At 38.3% G+C, this 23,175-nt stretch overlaps 1 protein-coding gene across 1 annotated transcript; it reads left to right on the top strand.

Moving 5' to 3' along the window:
- Window positions 1-475: 475 nt before the first annotated feature.
- Window positions 476-22,491, top strand: LOC126474947 (longitudinals lacking protein, isoforms A/B/D/L-like). The gene is made up of 2 exons (XM_050102467.1): window positions 476-863; window positions 22,163-22,491. Exons 1-2 carry the CDS (start codon window positions 830-832, stop codon window positions 22,450-22,452), a joined length of 324 nt encoding a protein of 107 aa, XP_049958424.1. The 5' UTR covers window positions 476-829; the 3' UTR covers window positions 22,453-22,491.
- Window positions 22,492-23,175: the final 684 nt, after the last annotated feature.

Genomic DNA, 23,175 nt, shown 5'->3' with positions numbered 1-23,175 from the left:
ACACGTATCCAGATTCTCTGTCACAAGCAGATCTGACTGCAGCACTTGACATATTTTCTTTTAGAATCAGAGTTATATTTGTAAACAATTGGAATGGTCACATTGTGTTTTAATGCAATAAAAATATTTTACTCCCTTGTTCTTTGTCATTAGGTACCTATGGTTCAGAAACTTACTTAGATCAACCAATTAGCATTAGCATTCTGCCAGGTATAGATACTTTTGAGAAGTGACTGTTTTGTACTTAGTGTTGTTCATAATTCCTGATTTTTGTGTTGTCTTCATATTTATGCAGCGTTATATGATGATTTTCTCACAGTATTTCGTGAATGGAACAGGGAAGGGGGGATCAGATAGTGGTACAATAAGTACCCTCCGCCACACACCGTAAGGTGGCTCGCGGAGTATAGATGTAGATAAAAAGGGATCCAAATTTTTCCAACTTTGTCTGTTGTTAAGGAACATCCATATAATCTCAGAATGGGATGGTGTGTTATGTTACATGCCTAGCAGCAACAAATGATTATATTCAAGAGACCATTTAAGAAATAAACTATTAGATGGAACCAAACACTATAAACTGTTGTAATACACTGTGCGAAGTGTTCACTAACCGGAATAACATTCATTGTAGCATTGTTGAAATTACAGAGAGATTGAAGGAATCTCAGTATTTACCTTCAGAAGTTGAAATTGCTAGCATCATTGATAAAAATACTAAAGTAGTAAATAGTAATCCCAGCTTTGGGAACTATATGTCCCCAGTCATCCCTGAAGAACGAACCTATATTGCAGAAACAAGGATTACTACTTTTCACTTAAGCTGTTTATGTCTGCAGTACTAGGAGCTGTACATCCTGAAGGTAAGAATGGCCAGCCTTTTTGGTTCTATGTAATTTTAACAATTTGCTCAGTTGAACTGTCCATTTGGTAAATTGCTTATATCATATGAGCGAAATACTTTTCTGAATGTGCATTCCAATTTGATAGTGGTTTAATGTCTTAATTTTCACCACTTTTTCAAACAGATTACTTAGGTGGTGTTCATTTTATATAAGAGCATGTAAATTTCAGAAGAAAATAAGTATATATGTGTACTGATCCTTGATGTGTACATAGCTGTCAGTCACTAACAAGCATGGAAACCTGGTTAAAAAAAATAAAAAAAATGTGAACTTGTTTTGGAATATGTGTGTGTGTATTATTTTTTGGTATCTGATTGCTCCAGGTTTTATCAATATTTCTAGAGCAGAACAAAGATCTTTTGTTATTTTACACAGCAATTTAAATAAATAAATAAATAAATGTATTGTCTTGTAAGAGAGAAAATATCAGTGGTGCCCTTGTATTCACTTATTGTTTTTGCACTGTCTTCTTGCTGTTCTTCTGTAAAATACACTTAACCTAGTTTAGCTGTGAAAACGTTTCTCCAGGAATAATACGGAGTGAAATGTACCAGCATTTTTGTGTTCTTATTCATATATCAAGCAACTGTTCCTCAAGTCAAGAAACTAAACAGAATTTTTTAATACTTTATCAATATGGTAGCCTTTATTATTACCTGAAGGTTAATGTAGCAAGTTATTAATGGTACCTTTTATCAGTTATCAATCTTGTAGTGTACACAGTCATATGTATGTTCATAAGAATGATTGTTACTATATTTGTATTCATAAGAATGATTTTCACCAACTACTCAACCTGTGACACCTATTTATTTAATAGCTTTAATAAGCCATTATTAATTTTCACTTTATACTTGTGTGAACATTACTAGCTGTTACTGAGGTAAAACTGGCAAGGGGAGATCCCCAGAGGTGACACTGAATTCTCAAAACTACCATATATTACTGTAGGTGGACCCTCATTTAAGAGTTATCAGTGGGAAAAAATCATAATTTTGCATGATGTTCTAGGAACTTAAAATTGACCTCATTAAATTTATAAGCACATTAGCATAGTGGTTAGCATATGAGCTTGATGCGCAGACATTTGTGGGTTCGAATCTCATTAGGTGCTGAAAAATTCTTTATTTTTAAATAATTTAAAAATGACTTTGGTCATTTTTTTATTCAATTAATTGGTTTAAATGTAATTTTTTTCAAAATTTCTAATCCTTTATCAAATAATTTTAATCATTGTATTGACTTTTTCATTTGGACTTACTTTTTTCTAGTTACCATTCTCTTTTCATTTGGAATAATTGTGCATGTGATTTTAACTATTTTTATTATATCTAAAAACAAAGATGATGTGACTTACCAAACGAAAGCGTTGGCACGTCGATAGACACACAAACAAACACAAACATACACACAAAGTTCAAGCTTTCGCAACAAACTGTTGCCTCATCAGGAAAGAGGGAAGGAGAGGGAAAGACGAAAGGATGTGGGTTTTAAGGGAGAGGGTAAGGAGTCATTCCAATCCCGGGAGCGGAAAGACTTACCTTAGGGGGAAAAAAGGACTGGTATACACTCGCACACACACACATATCCCTCCACACATATACAGACACAAGCAGACATATTTAAAGACAAAGAGTTTGGGCAGAGATGTCAGTCGAGGCGGAAGTGCAGAGGCAAAGATGTTGTTGAATGACAGGTGAGGCGTGAGTGGCGGCAACTTGAAATTAGCGGAGATTGAGGCCTGGTTGATAACGGGAAGAGAGGATATATTGAAGAGCAAGTTCCCATCGCCAGAGTTCGGATAGGTTGGTGTTAGTGGGAAGTATCCAGATAACCCGGACAGTGTAACACTGTGCCAAGATGTGCTGGCCGTGCACCAAGGCATGTTTAGCCACAGGGTGATCCTCATTACCAACAAACACTGTCTGCCTGTGTCCATTCATGCGAGTGGACAGTTTGTTGCTGGTCATTTCCACATAGAATGCGTCACAGTGTAGGCAGGTCAGTTGGTAAATCACGTGGGTGCTTTCACACGTGGCTCTGCCTTTGATCGTGTACACCTTCCGGGTTACAGGACTGGAGTAGGTGGTGGTGGGAGGGTGCATGGGACAGGTTTTACACCGGGGGCGGTTGCAAGGGTAGGAGCCAGAGGATAGGGAAGGTGGTTTGGGGATTTCATAGGGATGAACTAAGAGGTTACGAAGGTTAGGTGGATGGTGGAAAGACACTCTTGGTGGAGTGGGGAGGATTTTATGAAGGATGGATCTCATTTCAGGGCAGGATTTGAGGAAGTTGTATCCCTGCTGGAGAGCCACATTCAGAGTCTGATCCAGTCCCGGAAAGTATCCTGTCACAAGTGGGGCACTTTTGTGTTTCTTCTGTGGGGGGTTCTGGGTTTGAGGGGATGAGGAAGTGGCTCTGGTTATTTACTTCTGTACCAGGAAGGGAGGGTAGTTGCGGGATGCGAAAGCTGTTGTCAGGTTGTTGGTGTAATGGTTCAGGGATTCCGGACTGGAGCAGATTCGTTTGCCACGAAGACCTAGGCTGTAGGGAAGGGACCGTTTGATGTGGAATGGTCTTCATGATCTGGACTCACAGTGAAGGAGAACTCCAGAATTTCCTCTCCAACCTCAACTCCTTTGGTTCCATCAGATTCACCTGGTCCTACTCCAAATCCCATGCCACTTTCCTTGATGTTGACCTCCACCTGTCCAATGGCCAGCTTCACACGTCCGTCCACATCAAACCCACCAACAAGCAACTGTACCTCCATTATGACAGCTGCCACCCATTCCACATCAAACGGTCTCTTCCCTTTCTGTTTTAACTCCACCTGCAGGCACCTGTGAAGGACACCCTGACTATAATCTGGAAATCTGTAATTTTAAACTCACTTAGGAAATCAGAAAGGAGGAAAACCTATATAGATTTTGAAATAATAAGTGGCCCATACCACTACCACCCCCAGATTCGGTAACTAAGAGCCAGCTAGATCCAATTTCATAGTGGAATCTGTGACTGCATAGCTCATTTGGAAAAGGTTTATATCACGAAAGACAAGGAACTGGGATGGAGCTCTGTTACTGTGCACTGTTTTAATTTGTCAAGAGCCCACATTCCTGCAAACTGAAAAATTAGCTATGGGCACTCCATCCTGCACTATTGTAAATTTGTTTGGCTTAAGAAGCAAATACTTTCTCACAACTCACCAAACAGTTGCATGTGGAACATCTAGTTCAAAGTATGGATTGTGGCTCAATTTTGCAAGAGTGTTAATAAATGTTCTCTCTGTCTTTCACTCACAGGCAACTTGAAGATTAGTTAAGAACTACTGAATAGCCAATCTGAACATACATTGACCACAGTAGCATGTTATTTTACCTTTGGAATGCAATACAGCAGTGATTATGGCAAGGCATGGATTCAACAAGTCCTTGGTAGGTTTCCAGACATATGCGGCATGTGATATCTATGCACATCACATGCAATTCCTATAAATTAGGGGCTGGTAGTTTGTGGGTGCTCAATAGTGTCTCACTTGTATTCCACTGGGTTCAGATCAGGTGGATTTGATGGAACTTGATTTCGTTATCATGTCCTTCAAACCACCGTAGCACAATTCTAACGTTGCGTTATGGACAGTTACCTTATCGGTTGATGCTATCATTCTGAATTACATGTTACCATATGCTGAGCCATAACAATCTGCATTTTGATAAGAGCCTAGCTGCCCATGTTTCTCAGACACATTTGTCATTGAAATTCCAAGAGTAGATGTTTCAGTAATGGGCAGGCATCATATTACTTCTTCCCACACAATCTCACAGAATTTCAAGACAAGACAGAGGTTTACCAGCAGTCGTTCTTCTTGTGCACCATTCATGAATCAAACAGGGACAAGGGAAATTATAATGGTACCAAAACTAACCTCAACTACACAGTGTGAGGTGGATTGTGTAGCATAGATGGTATATTTGGTAAATAAGCAGGAAAAACCAGACAGACTCACAGGTCAGGGAAAGGCCCATTATTTTACAAGACATATTTACAGTTGAGCAATCACAGTGATCACATTCATTTGCTTCTTCTGTGGTTCTTTATATAAAAATATTTATTTATCTGTTGTTCACTTTATGAATGAAATGCAGAATGGAAGTAATAGTATATATGGAAACAAATAAATTTTAAGCATGTATAAATTCAGTGAAAATCATACATTCTAATCCTTCTACTCATCTCATCACTTGTATCCACATTCATTTAAAAGCAATGACATCACCTTTCTCACACCACTTCACACACTAAAGTCCACTTATACAGTGATTACTCTTTTTCACCAGGGTCACTTCAACAAGTTGCTGAGCTCCCAACTATACAGAAAAATTAAAGCAGCAACACAGCAGCATAAATCTTCTGTATATGAAGGACATAGTAAATACAGCACACACATTCTTGAACTAAATGTCAGAATTATCTCAATATGATCAGTTTATACATTACTCAATACTGTAAAAACTATTAGCTATTAGGATTTTTAATTAATTTTTGCACTATATTAATATACTTTCATGAACTATTTTAGCAGTCTGGGTGACTTCATTTTGTTACTTTCCTGTTTAATTACTGAGTCACTTACAGCCATTCTTTTTTTCATTGCTACTATAACTTTCCTTTATACATTTCTGCAGTTCATTGATATGGTTTCAAAGCTTCATTTTGGTTTTTGCTTTATTAAGTGCACAAAAATGATTAGATAATTTCCTTGTGCCCTTGTTTATCTATGTCTTTGAATTTAAAGTAATTTTTATTTTCTGGGAATGCAGCATCAGAGGGGTGTTTATGATGAAGTGTCAAAATTTTGTTCACCTTATCTTGGGACTGTTTCCCAAGCCACTTTTTTAGCATGCATTTGAAGATCCTGATGATGTCTTCATTAACTACTCATCTTGGTCTGGTTGTCATTTATCCTCCAAGTAATATTAAGAATTCTTCAAGTGTAAATGTGATTACTTTAGGATCTAAAAAATCTCTGTCATATTCATATATTTGTTTGCAATAAACATCTGGTCAGTTGCACAGAGGAATGGTATGATGAACCAAGTCTTATATCCTGAAATGTATTTATTGTGATTTATGATTGGGAATATCAGAAATCACATAAGTTGAAAATAGTCATAAACAATGACTGTGATTTTTATTTTCCTGCACTGATTGTACATTTAACTCTTCAGAAGTTTCTTCTATTGTTGTGAGTACATATAAGAACAAAGTGTTGTTCATCACAGAAGAATGGTTATTACAATTCTAAAGCTATGGTAATAAATTACCACAGTTTTTATTTATTTGTTTATTTTTTCCAGCCATCACATCAGCTGGTATGTGTATGCATCAATTGATCTTCACTGACTGATCCATTATGGGGGAAAGTAAACTGTCACCCATTAATTGCTCAATTTACCCCCCCCCCCCCCCATCAATCCCTCCATAAACATTCTTTTCAGGCCACCTTGCAATACCCTGTTTTATGCACATGTCCAGTTGTCTGATTCTTGAATTGCTCTCAAAAATACATTGTGTCAGTTTCTTGTATCCATTGTGTTGTAAAAATCATTTCTCATTAATGTGCTAAATGATTAATGATGTTGATGCTTCATTTTGCTACTCCATTCTTCTTCTTCAGTTTTATTTATGTATTTATATCACTGTGTAGTTGTGAATAATGGAAGGAGTATAGACATGTTACTCAAAGTACAATTAATGTTCTGTGAAAATGTAACTTAGCTTTCTTTAGCACTAAGAGAAACACACAAATACACAAGCTGAGCTATACTGTTTTGGCAGTGCAACCTTCATTGTAAGTCACTGGAAACTTCATGGCAGGGTCACTGCCGTCACATTCCTATGCTATTGCCTTGCTGCCTCTCCCTCCAAATGCCAGCCTCCTTTCTGTCTGCACGAGTGTGTGTGTGTGTGTGTGTGTGTGTGTGTGTGTGTGTGTGTTAGCTCCAAAGAATAACATTGCCCAAATGTCAGCAACATTTAGAGTCTTGCTTACTTGCATTTTGACTATTCAACTCTGTAACTATACAGTGTGTAATTACCTTTACTCCTTGTATTATTTGTATTCTACCTGTGACTTTTCTATCATTTTTTGAATTATGTGTTTATAAACGACTGGAATCACCGATTATAATTGTCTTGCTCCTGATTCATTGGTGTGAATAGTTACCACCCCATACCCATAGGCGTCTGCAAGGGGTTCAAGAGGTGGCACTTGTCCCCCACTTTACCCAGGAATCAGAGTATAGAGTTTTTATTGATTACAGTACTCTCATAGATGAGTAGGAGTGACTGGATATGATCATTTCTCTGGTGTAATAAGTTTTTTGTGCTGCTATAAAATTGAGAGCTTGTAGAATTAAACATCTTGAAACTGATCAACTCATTTATATAAAAACTGGCAATTTTGAGGACATGTGTGTGTATTTGTTTTGGTCTAAATCTGATGAAGGACTTAGCCTGATAGCTAACAACTCCTAGCAGTATTTTTACAATGCACTGTCTACCACTCTATGTCTCCTCTATCTGGTGAGTACCAATCTATATTTTTATACACTGAAGAGCAAAGAAATTGCTACATCTGCCTAGTATCGTGTAGGGACCCCGCAACCACGCAGAAGTGCCTCAACATGACGTGACATGGACTCGACTAATGTCCGAAATAGTGCTGGAGGGAACCGACACCATGAATCTTGCAGAGGTGTCCATAAATCTGTAAGAGTACAAGGAAGTGGAGATCTCTTCTGAACAGCATGTTGCAAGGCATCCCAGATATGCTCAGTAATGTTCATGTCTGTAAAGTTTGGTGGCCAGTGGAAGTGTTTAAACTCAGAAGACCCACTGTAGCAATTCTGGACGTGTGGGGGTGTCACATTGTCCTGCTGGAATTGCCCAAGTCCATCGAAATCCGCGATGGACATGAATGGGTTCAGGGGATGAGACAGGATGCTTACATATGTGTCATCTGTCAGTGTCATATCTAGATTATAAGAGTTCACATATCACTCCAACTGCACCCCCCCCCCCCCCCCCCCCCCACACACACACACACACCATTACAGAGCCTCCACCAGCTTGAACAGTCCCCTGCTGACATGCAGGGTCCATGATTTGATGAGATTGTCTCCATACTCGTACTCATCCATCCACTCGATGTAATTTTAAAAGAGAGTCTTCTGACCAGGCAACATTTTTCCAGTCACCAACAGTCCATTGTCAGTGTTGATGGGCTTAGGGGAGGCATAAAGCTTTGTGTCATACAGTCATGAAGGCAACACAAGTGAGCCTTTGGCTTAGAAAGCCCATATTGATGATGTTTTATTGAATGGTTCACGTGTTGACACTTGTTGATGGTGCAGCATTGAAATCTGCAGCAATTTTCAAAAGGGTTACACTTCTGTCAGTGAACGATTCTCTTCAGTTGTCATTGGTCCCATTCTTTCAGGATCCCTTTCTGGCCACAGCGATGTCAGAGATTTGATGTTTTACTGGATTCCTGATATTCACAGATCCCTCGTAAAATGACCATGTGGGAAAATCGTCACTTCATGCTACCTTAGAGATTTTTCATAAAATTATGTGAAAATTAGTGGCTTGCTATATTGAGACACTACTGTCACTCAAGTATGCTGTCCCAAAGCATATTTGTTAGACTAACATTATTTAATGTGTTTTTTAAGGTAGAAAGAATGGCGTGAGTTTAGGTTTTCACAATGTGTGATGAATTTGAATTATTTTTGGGTATTCAGCCAGCATTATCTAGGTTGTACAGTATTTCAACAAGCTGACTTGTTGCCCTTTTCAGGGGATCATGATGATGGACTGTTTTCTTCTGGCTACTCTCTGCTGGTGAGATGGAGGGGGGAAGTGTGCTATCTGGAAGCAAGCCATGATCTGCAGTATCCGTGCCACCACCACTTGGTTCAGGACCCTACTGATATGGAGAATAAGTGGTGTGGTCTTCTGCTCTTCAGTTGGAAGGCATGAGCAGATCTTCCCCAGACAGCCAATGTGCTGGAGCATGCTGAGGGCTAGGTCACAAGTCTTATTTTATTGGGAACCACTCTCTTTATTTAAGACATCCATTGCTTAGCTGGATCTCTGCATGCTCTATTGAGATTCTGTTCCAGAGTGTGTCAGCTTGTTGTAGCAACTTGGTGCCATCATAATTATTATATCCTTTATGAATTAGGTGCCCTTCAACACTTGACTTCATTGATTGATTTTATCTGTTTGCTAAATATGCATCATGCATTTTTCATTGACTGTCCAGGTAGTCTGGCCTATGTACATTTTGCCTCCCAAGGTGTGGTACACCCTTGGTTTTGGAAGGCCTGGTTTTCCTTAACATACCCTAACAAGACTTTTGTGTCTTGATGTGAGGGATCAACAGTTTCTCTTCCTTCTCTGCATGCTGTGATCAAGACATCGTTGGCTTTATGGTGTACTGGATCAGTTGATTGTTGTATGTGGTCAGATGGAAAACTTAACTGTCTCTACTAATGCTGCTGAACTCTCTTGGTCCGATGTCACAATATCTGTATAGTAGTGACTTTAGGACTACCCTCACTGTGAGGGAGCATGAAAACTGGAGACATGCAAGTGTAAATCTATTTGTCGGTTTACAGTAAATACTGTGTCCTAATGTATCATCTGGCCTTCACTTGACATGCAGAAAAGGAGAATAGATAGTGATCCAACCATCCAAGTGAAAAGAAATATTATTGTATTTATCTGGAGCATGTTATCAGGGTGGGAAAGGGGGATGGGGGAGTACAATGTAATGACCATGTTCATGAGCAGATTTATTCGCTAGATTTTACGGATTATCTAAAGCCCATAAAGAAAGAATGGCACTCCATCAAATTGTAAGTAATATTAGCACATAACATCAGTGTACTTGCATATTAGCTAGCAAAACTGCTGAAAGTGATGCTCAGCCCCATTGTTGGAAAATGCGAGGATCACATAAAACATTTGGCATATTTCGCTAAGCACCTTCAAAACTTCTGGCTACACCATAAACACCTCACAGTGAGCTTTACCATGTTTTCCTCCTTTATTAGGATACCTCAAAGAGACACTCTAAATCTCATAACAGACAAGCTGACACTGTTGCTAACAAGACTCATTTAATACATGTTCGTGTTTGCATGACCCTGTCCCATTTGACAGAAATTACTACGAATACACTGAGTGAGTAACAGTGGGCTGCCCACTGTCACCACTGGTGGCCAACACATTTGTTGAGACACTTGAACTCCTCGCGTTTCCTCCAATACATAGGTGATACATTTGTAATCTGGCCCCATGTATGACAGTTATCAATACTCTTTAGAACATCTGAATTTGCTGCAAAAAAAGATCTGATTCACAATGGAAACAGATGAAAATAACCAACTTACATTTCTGAATGTGCTTGTCAAACGAAAGCCAGACAATACTTTAGGACACAGAATTTACCGTTATCCAAGGCATACAGATTTACACTCACATGCTTCCAGCTTTCATGCCCTGTTACAATGAGGTGTGCTATGAACACTAGTGCACAGGTCTCATGAAATCTCTGACCAAGAGATTTTAGCAGTGGAATTTATAACATCCCTACTGTTATACTCCTGTTGCTTGGCATCTTGTAGATCTCTTCTTTCTCTCTTGTCCTGTTGTGGGATATTGTATGAATTAGAAAATTGAATTTAATTGTCATACATTAAGTTTGTGACTGATAATAAGAATTTATTATTACTGTTCTATCTGATTACTAAATTCATTAAACCTCGAACATTTGTGTGACCAACTTTCTTATCATCCTCAGACAAATCGCCTGACCCATACAGTTATTCATACAAAAGCTCCCCAGTGACTCTGTCAGCCAACTCCTCCATCCCATCCCATTGCATGAAACATGGGGCAAACCAGCTTGCCATTGTGGGCAGAGGTGCAGTTTTACTTATTCTAACAATCACCGATGTTGTTGCTCACTAGGCTCATACCGTGTACATTGATATTCGGACGAGCTGTGAGGACAGTAAACTTACATGTTGCAGCAGCACCTTCAGACTGTTACCATAAAAACTGTTAGAACAACAGCCAGACGCAGTGAGCAATAAAGACAAAGAAGCCCTGGGCATAGCATGGAGAAGGGGGAAGAGAAACTGTTGTAACGCATCAGTTAAATTTGGAGGAATACTCCAGAAATATGACATGAAGTGCATATTTTGCACACCACCCAAGACAAATACCTTGTTGAAGTCTGCTAAATTAATTTTATTGATCCATATTAATTTAATGTCCAAAATTATAAAAATAAAGTATGTCATTGGTGCACATTTCACCAAGTTACCTTCCATTACAAATGCACGACTGAGATATGATTTTCAAACGACAGAGCACAGCAATCAGCCTTCTTTTTCTTTCAGGTTTTATTAGGCAAATCTAGATTGTGGCTAGTGCTGAGCCATTATCAATACTTTTTCACAGTATCAATGCATGTCCTAGTACATCAGTCCCCTGTTGTTCGGGCTTCTGTCACAGTTCGTTCAAGACTGTTGAAATCGTGAACAAACTGTGACAGAAGCACGAACAACAGGGGACTTATGTAGTAGAACATGCATTAATACTATAAAATATTGCATTGATAATGGCTAGGCACTAACCAAAATCTAGATTTGCCTAATAAAACCTGAAAGAAAAGGGTGATTGATTGCTGTGCATTATCATTTGAAAGGACTACATTTGTTTAATTAGGACACTTGTAGCATTACGAAAATGATTTATTGATGCTATGAATTACATCATGAAATCAGTTTCTGAACATCAGTCACTTCTTTTAAATGAATTGTCATGAAGGCGAGCCCATTCAGATGTTGCTCTCTAGTTGTTGTATTCCTTAGGTATGTCTTGATGCTCTTAAGAGTGGAGAAACTGCGCTCATTTGTGGCTGTAGAAACTTAAACACATTGAGATATATCTGACAGTTGCAGGCAGAAAAAGTTTCCTTTGCATTCCCTGAAACAACTACTTCAGTCACCTCACATGTTGATGAAAGTGTGTCAACTCAGCCATTGCCATTGTTAAATCGGTGACTAATGGACCTGAAGCATAAAATGAATGTGGTTTTGTAACTCCATCAATGATCCCTGTATCTTTAGTTTTTCATGGTAAAAGACTATTAAAATTGTTAAAAAGCTCAAAATGTGTCAAGAACCAATCCTGCAGTGAACTAATGAAGGCATCCAGACAGGGTATGAACACACACACATCGTATTAACCCACATCATCATCACTGGTATCCTGATTTGCACTGTGTGCTTGATTGGCAGAATTGTATGGTTGCTTGATTTTAACTGCATTGTCTGAAGCTGATCCGTGGTAATGTTGATTAACTCTGTGAACTCTATATCTTGGCACTGAAGTTGATGACAGATGGACTCACTGAGTGCAACCAGTTTAGAAAGTATAACTGTGCAGATGACAAAATCTCCCTTGGTGATGGCTGTCAACAAAATAATGGCATTGTGGGATGTGGTCTTCCCCAGAGCTGAAACAACACAGCCATACATTTCCTTGAAGTCTTGTGTGATGCAAAGATGCTCAATCCAGCTAGTGAGCATGGTATGTTTCAGACTCCTGACTTGAACATTGATTAATGATTCAAGGGCATCATTTAATACTTGCTTATGATTTGACTCTCCAAAGAAATTATGTACCATTTCCAGCATTCCTAGTGAGTTCCCCATAATCAGAATCTTGCATGTATTGATGACTACCAAATTGAAACTATGAGCTGCACAATGAGAACATGCACCTAAAGGGCAGCCCTGTTGTATGAATCCATGAGCTCCGTGAGCTTTTCCCAACATGGCTGCAGTACTGACAATAGCCGTTGTAAAAATCACATGTCAAAACAAAATTTTACCGAGTTTTCAGGTACAGATCCAGCCAACTCTTTGCCAGTCACATGAAACACTGGACCAAATTGCAAGAAATATTAATGAATCTTGAGATTGGGTAAATATTATGATGATGAGCACAAAGAGAGAGTTGCTCTATTCCTGCAACATCAGCAGGTTCATCCACAAGAACCATGAAACCTTTGACATTATTAAAATGCTGAACAATCCTTTGCAGGAGTTGGTTATTGATGCAACTGGTGGCCTGATTTTGGATTGGGGTGCTAATGTACTAGTTACATTTACCAGTTTTTTCCAAACTTGCTCAAAGGCTTTTGTCAGGCACAAAGTTACCATGTTTTTATCATCTTATTTGTCAACTTAAAGAGGCCCAATCCTGACTATGCATTTTCTATTTTTTTCCCTGCTGCTCCATCAAGCCTTGGTCCAGACAATGTTTTATATCTTGTGTCTAGTTCGTCAGTATATGAACAAAATTATCACCATCGATTGTAGTACCCTTATGGTAAAAGTTGCTTGCATGGATGCTGAAGCATTCAAAACCTTGCTTCCACTTCAAAAACCTGAGGGTTACCAGGTGTCCAACATTTTGATGACTACCTTTACCCGAACTTGTCTTAGTGAAAAATGCACAGTACCTACACGAGGCACCATCATCTTTGGGTGAATATACTAACGAAAAATATTTCCGCATAACCTAGGTTGAACTTACAATATTGGCCACTTTGCAAAGTGAGGGGGAATTTGTAAGTTGCATTGGGCAAAAAAGGGTTTTAGAAATGTTTTAGCTTCATGCCATGACTAACTTTTTCGTTATTTGACAGCAAATAAACACTTACGCCATACTTACCGCCTGGTGATGAAATGTCAGAGCCTAATGTGTCAATGAAAGATGTTGATTTTGCTTCAGGACCTGACAGATGTGATTATGAACTAGCAGTAATGCTTCCATTGTTTGAAAACAGCAGTGACGGTAGTTTTGGTGAATCATTCATTTTCCCAACCTAAGAGAGCAGAGTTACTTCTAGTTGTGGTGTTTTGCAGAAGTAGTTCAAAATGTTTCCACATTTTGTTTTGCAATGCATTGTGTTAACTCTCAAAATTTAGATTTCACTATACATGCTTCAGTAACACTGGTTTTTGCAACACTAACATAACAACAATTTATCAGCTGCTAATGCAGAGAATCATGTACAAAACAAACTAGAACATTTCCTAGTCAGCACATGGTCTGACAGTATGTCCACCACATCTGTACTGTGCTTTGTTTCTATATTCATTAAGATTCATTTACAGATACTGTAACATACTGAGACTGATCTCATAAACTTTGTATTTAATTCACCTTTGATATGAAATTGATATGTGTTTTTAAAACAAAACTCGCATTCGGGAGGACGACGGTTCAATCCCGCGTCCGGCCATCCTGATTTAGGTTTTCCGTGATTTCCCTAAATCACTCCAGGCAAATGCCGGGATGGTTCCTCTGAAAGGGCACGGCCGACTTCCTTCTCCATCCTTCCCTAATCCGATGAGACCGATGACCATGCTGTCTGGTCTCCTTCCCCAAAACCAACCAACCAACCAACAATGAACAAATAAACCATTGTGAAGAACTGCATCTCTGAAGGACATGTCATGAACTATGAAGACACCTAGCTGTTGCAAAAGGCAACACATTTTGAGTTTGCATATTAAAAAGAATCTATAGAGATCCAGCTACACAAAGAACTTTTAATTAAAGGCAGTGGTTTCTAACTTAAGCAAATAAGTCTTGGGGCCCTACCGTCTCAAAACACAACAGTAGTCTCTGGGACAACAAGTTCATGCTACCATAAGTGGAGAGCTTGGATTACACCATGTAGGTGCACATTCTCCACTTCAGCAGTTTCTCTAGGGCAGTGGCAGTGTCATAGACACTGAGGACCATGGTTTGTGTTGGGGCCATGCTCTTCCTCACCATCTCATCAGCAGAGGCACTGTGAACCTTTGGTTGAAAGTGATGAGGGAAGGGGTGAAGTAGAAATAAAGACAGCACCTAGTAGGGGACAATAATCATATGAACTTATAATATCAGTAAGTCACATTGACAAATATGACACGAACTGGATGTTGCCTCCCAAGTTAATACCTGGCAACAAAATTCAAGAAAAAATTACTGTTCAAGTTATTTGTATTCATTGCACTGGTGTATATAGCAAGTGTTTAATGTGCAGCTGACGAGTAAATCCCTGGAATTATTCAGTAAAATTTTGCACTTGCACTGTACCAGCTTTAGCTAGATTTTATGGCTATTATTTGTTTAAATTGAGCAACAGTGTTTTTAAAAATGAAATGACTGCTTCACTGCCATAACAGATGCTATTTCACTGCATAAAAGATGCTTTTGGTCACTATTTAATGACATGGTAAATGGAAGAAATAGATTTTCGTGCCTTCTCTTTACTGCTATCTTTATTCTGTTAGAGATGTGCTTTTCGTTTTTCTTCCTCATACTTTTTGAGCTGTTTGCCTAAATACTATTGTTCAATAAGAGTGTATTTCATCTGCCCCTATATTACATCCATTTTCTAAAATGGTGAACTTGTTTCTCAATTTAACCTGGTATACCTCCAATTTTTAAATACATTTTCTTAATCTAGATTTCCTTTACTGCCTGGTAAATTTCTTTCTAGCTTCATATATATTCTTTTCTTGTACATCATATGGGTATATGACCACTTGGAATTCTGAAGTAGTCCAGGATTGCCATAACATATAGAATATCCTTTGCTGGATAAAATAAAGTCAGTTCTATTTTTATAAGGTTTGTAATTTGTAATGGCAACCAGCCACAAGCATAAGTTACAAACCTTATAATTATAACACAGCAATGTGGTTCTCATAAGGTCTAACCTGGTTTTTAGTTTCATTTGGTCCTTGCCAAGACCATTAGTTTTCTCTTGAGAGCATGTGTTGAGGACAAACATATTGTTGTTGGTAATTCTACTAACATATGACCTCTTGTCATTTCTTGCATCACACCCTAGTTTCCCAGTGAAAAATCATTCTTTAGGTTTTGTCTGCACTTATGTTACAATCACCTCTTACAACCTTGTCGTAAAAGTTGCTGTCATTTGTCAGTTTTAAAAATTCTTCATAGAGATCTTTCCCTTTTTCACAAAAACATAAGCACATTGAAGCATAGATTTGGTTGATTTTCATGAAATATCTTTAGTTCATTTTTAAAAGATTCCACAATTTTTTGTCCAAAATGTAGAACATAATTGTTCAGTATCCACAACTATAAAAATTACTTGGGAAAAAACAGTACTCACAGCAATTTTATTTTAAAAAAACCACGACTTCTTTCAGCCGTGAAGGCCATTTTTTGGTGGTTATCTTAGCACTAAATCAGACCTATGTCACTATTGGTTCATTTTTGTCATACCGTTGATGGACACAGAACACTGTGATTAACAATGCAGATAACTAAACAATGGAAAATCCAGGATGGAATGTAACCATATTATGAAAAGCATTGTTGCTACCCACCATATAGTGGAAATACTGACTCACAGATGGACATCACAAAAAGGCTGTCAGAAAGTGTGCATTTCACCAACAAGGTCTTTGTGTAAAACAGACAACATATACAACACACTCAAGCAAACGAATTCACACTCACATGTCCACAGTCTCAGGCTGCGGCTTTGACAGCCAGAGACTGTGGTCATATGTGTGTGTGTGTGTGTGTTTTTTTTTTTTTTTTTTTTTTTTTTTTGACGAAGACCTTGTTGGTCAAAAGCTCACTTTCTGACAGTCCTTTCGTTGTGCCTGACTGCGACTCAGTGTCTCTGCTATATGGTAAGTAGCAACTATCCTTTTCCTAATATTGTTACAATGCAGATTAACTTTCATATAATTTACAAGTAGATAGTTATACATAATTTTTGCCATGCCCCAGCATTTACTTCATGTGGACTGATAATCTGGTTTTCTGTCCTTTCATAAATTTTGTACTCTTTGTGGTTCTACAATCCTGTAATCAGTATTAGTCTCAATTTCCACATGTTGTTGTTGTGGTGGTCTTCAGTCCTGAGAGTGGTTTGATGCAGCTCTCCATGCTACTCTATCCTGTGCAAGCTTCTTCATCTCCCAGTACCTACTGCAACCTACATCCTTCTGAATCTGCTTAGTGTATTCATCTTTTGGTCTCCCTCTACAATTTTTACCCTCCACGCTGCCCTCCATTGCTAAATTTGTGATCCCTTGATGCCTCAGAACATGTTCTACCAACCGGTCCCTTCTTCTTGTCAAGTTGTGCCACAAACTCCTCTTCTCCCCAATTCTATTCAGTACCTCCTCATTAGTTATGTGCTCTACCCATCTAATCTTCAGCATTCTTCTGTAGCACCACATTTTGAAAGCTTCTATTCTCTTCTTGTCCAAACTATTTATCGTCCATGTTTCACTTCCATACATGGCTACACTCCATACAAATACTTTCAGAAACGTCTTCCTGACACTTAAATCTATACTTGATGTTAACAAATTTCTCTTCTCCAGAAACGCTTTCCTTACCATTGCCAGTCTACATTTTATATCCCCTCTACTTCAACCATCATCAGTTATTTTGCTCCCCAAATAGCACTTCTCCTTTACTACTTGAAGTGTCTCTTTTCCTAATCTAATTCCCTCAGCATCGCCCAATTTAATTTGACTACATTCCATTATCCTCGTTTTGCTTTTGTTGATATTCATCTTATATCCTCCTTTCAAGACACTGTCCATTCCGTTCAACTGCTCTTCCAAGTCCTTTGCTGTCTCTGACAGAATTACAATGTTATCGGCGAACCTCAAAGTTTTTATTTCTTCTCCATGGATTTTAATACCTACTCCGAATTTTTCTTTTGTTTCCTTTACTGCTTGCTCAATATACAGATTGAATAACATCGGGGAGAGGTTGCAACCCTGTTTCACTCCCTTCCCAACCACTGCTTTCCTTTCATGCCCCTCTACTGCCATCTGGTTTCTGTACAAATTGTAAATAGCCTTTCGCTCCCTGTATTTTACCCCTGCCACCTTTTGAATTTGAAAGAGAGTATTCCAGTCAACATTGTCAAAAGCTTTCTCTAAGTCTACGGATGCTAGAAACATAGGTTTGCTTTCCTTAACCTATTTTCTAAGATAAGTTGTAGGGTCAGTATTGCCTAATGTGTTTCAACATTTCTACAGAATCTAAACTGATCTTCCTGGAGGTCAGCTTCTACCAGTTTTTCCATTCGTCTGTAAAGAACTCGTGGTAGTAATTTGCAGACTTGACTTATTAAACTGATAGTTCGGTAATTTTCACATCTGTCAACACCTGCTTTCTTTGGGATTGGAATTATTATACTCTTCTTGAAGTCTGAGGGTATTTTGCCTGTCTCATACATCTTGCTCACCAGATGGTAGAATGTTGCTCTCCCAAGGCCGTCAGTAGTTCTAAAGGAATGTTGTCTACTCCCGGGGCCTTGTTTTGACTCAGGTCTTTCAGTGCTCTGTCAAACTCTTCACGCAGTATCGTATCTCCCATTTCATCTTCATTTACATCCTCTTCCATTTCCATAATATTGTCCTCAAGTACATTGCCCTTATATAGACCCTCTCTATACTCCTTCCACCTTTCTGCTTTCCCTTCTTTGCTTAGAACTAGGTTTCCATCTGAGCGCTTGATATTCATACAAGTGGTTCTCTTTTCTCCAAAGGTCTCTTTAATTTTCCTGTAGGCAGTATCTATCTTACCCCTCATGAGATAAGCCTCTACATCCTTACATTTGTCCTCTAGCCATCTCTGCTTATCCATTTTGCACTTCCTGACGATCTCATTTTTGAGACATTTTTATTTCTTTTTGCCTGCTTCATTTACTGCATTTTTATATTTTCTCCTTTCATCAATTAAATTCAATATTTCTTCTGTTACCCAAGGATTTCTACTATCCCTCGTCTTTTTACCTACTTGATCCTCTGCTGCCTTCACTACTTCATCCCTCAGAGCTACCCATTCTTCTTCTACTGTATTTCTTTCCCCCATTCCTGTCAATTGTTCCCTTATGCTCTCCCTGAAACTCTGTACAACCTCTGGTTTAGTCAGTTTCCACATATATTTAGTCAGTTTCCACATATATTAAGGATTTTACATTTAATGGCATACATTCTCTCTAATAGATGAAATTCTGAAATTGAAGTTAATGTTGCCTACAAGAATGTATAATCAGAAATTTGCTAATGAACAGAGCCGTGAATTACTGGCAGTTGCAGAACAAGCAAAAACTGTGTGTGACTGTGTATTTATAACAGCAAGAAATTTCAACTACGGTACATCATTAATGGCAGTGCTCTGTGTCCAACGACGGAAGGACAAAGTGGAACCAATAGCTATGTGTAGCTAAAGAAGTGTGAAGATAACGACTTTAAAATGGCTTTGGTTACTGAAACTGGTCAGGCTGTATGAAAATAAAATTGCAGATGTTGCTGTTATTTGTTTCCAAGATTCCTTAATAATCTTCGCAAGCTTCCTTCAATGCCTGTAGTATTGCTTTCAATTTTCTCATTTACAATGAAGAGTAAACCTGACTTCTTACCATGCTCTATTTTGCTGGAATAAAATGGGTAACTCTCCTTGATTTTTCTCTGTGCTTCTGACAACCACACTATGTTCCATTTGTTGTATAACTCTTACTTAAAATCGACTAACCTATCTTAGGATCATAAAGTTCTTCTATCTATTATTTCCGAATACAAAGTGGTAGAAGCAGGTGGATTTTGGAGGTCTTTTTAAAGCAAACGGAATAAGATATCCTTGTTGGGAAGATATGACACCTCACGAATTAAGATGACAAATGGCACAGTAACAAAGAGAAAATTCTACAAGTTCCCTCAAAAGTGGACATCAACTTCTCTAGGTGTCCTTAATAAGGACACCAGTCAGAAAATCAATATTAAAAATTCTACAACCATGTATCTCCAGTTATTTCTTCTCAACCTTGTTAATTCTGTAGCTCATTGATAAAATAAAATATTTTCAATTAGTGACATCCTTTACCATCTCTGCTGCAAGCTTGTGTGGTTCCAAACTTGCATTCTGCATATAATTCAATTATCCGCTCAGCACAATCACACACACACACACACACACACACACACACACACATATATATATATATATATATATATATATATATATATATATATATATAGTTATAATAGAGGGAAACATTCCACGTAGGAAATATATATCTAAAAACAAAGATGATGTGACTTACCAAATGAAAGTGCTGGCAGGTCGACAGACACACAAACAAACACAAACATACACACAAAATTCAAGCTTTCGCAACAAACTGTTGCCTCATCAGGAAAGAAGGAAGGAGAGGGAAAGACGAAAGGATGTGGGTTTTAAGGGAGAGGGTAAGGAGTCATTCCAATCCCGGGAGCGGAAAGACTTACCTTAGGGGGAAAAAAGGACGGGTATACACTCGCACACACACACATATCCATCCACACATATACAGACACAAGCAGACATATTTAAATATGTCTGCTTGTGTCTGTATATGTGTGGATGGATATGTGTGTGTGTGCGAGTGTATACCCGTCCTTTTTTCCCCCTAAGGTAAGTCTTTCCGCTCCCGGGATTGGAATGACTCCTTACCCTCTCCCTTAAAACCCACATCCTTTCGTCTTTCCCTCTCCTTCCTTCTTTCCTGATGAGGCAACAGTTTGTTGCGAAAGCTTGAATTTTGTGTGTATGTTTGTGTTTGTTTGTGTGTCTGTCGACCTGCCAGCACTTTCATTTGGTAAGTCACATCATCTTTGTTTTTAGATATATATATATATATATATATATATATATAATGGAAGGAAACATTCCACGTGGGAAAAATTATATATAAAAACAAAGATGAGGTGACTTACCGAACAAAAGCGCTGGCAGGTCGATAGACACACAAACAAACACAAACATACACACAAAATTCAAGCTTTCGCAACAAACTGTTGCCTCATCAGGAAAGAGGGAAGGAGAGGGGAAGACGAAAGGAAGTGGGTTTTAAAGGAGAGGGTAAGGAGTCATTCCAATCCCGGGAGCGGAAAGACTTACCTTAGGGGGAAAAAAGGACAGGTATACACTCGCACACACGCACATATCCATCCACACATACAGACACAAGCAGACATATTATGTCTGCTTGTGTCTGTATGTGTGGATGGATATGTGCGTGTGTGCGAGTGTATACCTGTCCTTTTTTCCCCCTAAGGTAAGTCTTTCCGCTCCCGGGATTGGAATGACTCCTTACCCTCTCCTTTAAAACCCACTTCCTTTCGTCTTCCCCTCTCCTTCCCTCTTTCCTGATGAGGCAACAGTTTGTTGCGAAAGCTTGAATTTTGTGTGTATGTTTGTGTTTGTTTGTGTGTCTATCGACCTGCCAGCGCTTTTGTTCGGTAAGTCACCTCATCTTTGTTTTTATATATATATATATATATATATATAAAAAATAGAGGGAAACATTCCACGTGGGAAAATATATATATATGTACAGTTGTCTCTGCTTTTGACCCACATATGCTGTATGCCCCTTTCTCACCCTCTTTCTGCCCTCATTATTTCCTACTTTTAAAATATAATGAATTTTGCCTGTACCCATCAGTATGTATCTTTTCAGTTTCCACGATTCTGACACTATCCTGACATTCCATTTCTTCTCACAATTTTATTTTGGTATTATAAATGCACCTTTTATTTCTTGATACAGGATGCCATTTTTTTTTCATTCTTACTGATAGCTGCATATGAAGAATTACTGCTATACAGTATTACTGCTATACAGTATCGAAATAAGCTCAGAAGGTGTAGAAGTTTGTGTACTGTAAAATCTTTAAAAGCCTGTCAAATCTGTCCCAGATGTGCCAGAAAAGCAGGGCTGAGTAAGCAGTACATAGATATTCTGCTGGTAACATACTGTGTCATCAAGTAGGTTTCCCCTTTGATAAGAACTTACACTACAGCCGTAACACTTGAATGACAAACAACATTTTCTCGAAGCATATTTATTCGATAATGAATTTTAGCTATAGCATAGTAGTAATAATAGTAATAGTAAGTAAAACCGTTTTAGATCAATACAGAAGAGAGTATGAAAATAGATGTAATTTTCCTGCAAGATGTAATGTGTCATGACTATTTAAGACATTTTTCTCTTTGTTTTTTCTTGCTTGTGCAGGTACCCTACATAAATTACATTGTGCACTTCTATCTCATTCCAGAATACTGGCCTCATGAAACTCTAAATTCATGCAGTGAGAATATTGTGTTTGACCATCCCTTTGGGATAAATGTGATACTTCCTGATAATCGGAAAACAGATTACCTTTATACATGTGCCAAGTGCTGTAAGACGTACAAGTTTCAGCGATCTTTGAATAGGCATCTTACATATGAATGTGGGAAACTACCTCAGTTTCAGTGTCCATACTGCAATGAAAAGAGACATCTTAAATGTAATTTGGATAAACACATTATGCGTAAACATAAAAAAATTCCAATGTGTATTTAGTTCCACCATATAGTAGATGTTGTCATGAGATACAAATAAATGTGCTGTTAAAAGATATCATTTATTTTCTTTTAGATTAGTTATATGTTGTATACAGGGTTATTTTGTAAGTATTTCTAGGGTTTTAGAAGACAGCTGCATAAAAACTACAAGACGAACAGAAAAATTACACATTTCAATGCCTTAGCATAGTTGCGGACTGCACCACTATGGGCAGTCACACCAGAACGTGAAGACAAGCCATCAGTTCATTATTGTTGCCTTTGGGTAGGCAACCCAGTGTACAGCTTTTCAAAGCATGCTGGTGTCGTTACGCATTCCTGAACACCATCGTCAGTGACTTCAATTAATTGTGCGCGTGTATTGACATTTTCCACATCACAAATGATGCCTTTATTGAGCACCTATATGACAGGTTACAACTTGGAGAGATACTCTGTCCGCTGATAGTGTCTACTTTCTGTAAGTCATTTAGTTTTGAAACATCACCTTCTGAAAACCAGAGGTACTTATAAATAATCCTGTACTTTCCAGTGCATATTTCTGAAAGACAATTTCAAGCACAACTTGTGAAGGATTGATGTTGATTACTTCTAGTGCACAATTTTATTATAATCATTTTTTCCTTCCTTTATGCACTTCATATATAATGTTATATGTTTCCACATTGCCCATGCAGCATAGTAATCATAGATTTGCTTTACATCCTATCATGACTGTGAA

Source organism: Schistocerca serialis, chromosome 4 (assembly GCF_023864345.2).
Source record: "Schistocerca serialis cubense isolate TAMUIC-IGC-003099 chromosome 4, iqSchSeri2.2, whole genome shotgun sequence".
NCBI lineage: Eukaryota > Metazoa > Arthropoda > Insecta > Orthoptera > Acrididae > Schistocerca > Schistocerca serialis.
This window is presented reverse-complemented; position numbering and strand designations above follow the sequence as displayed.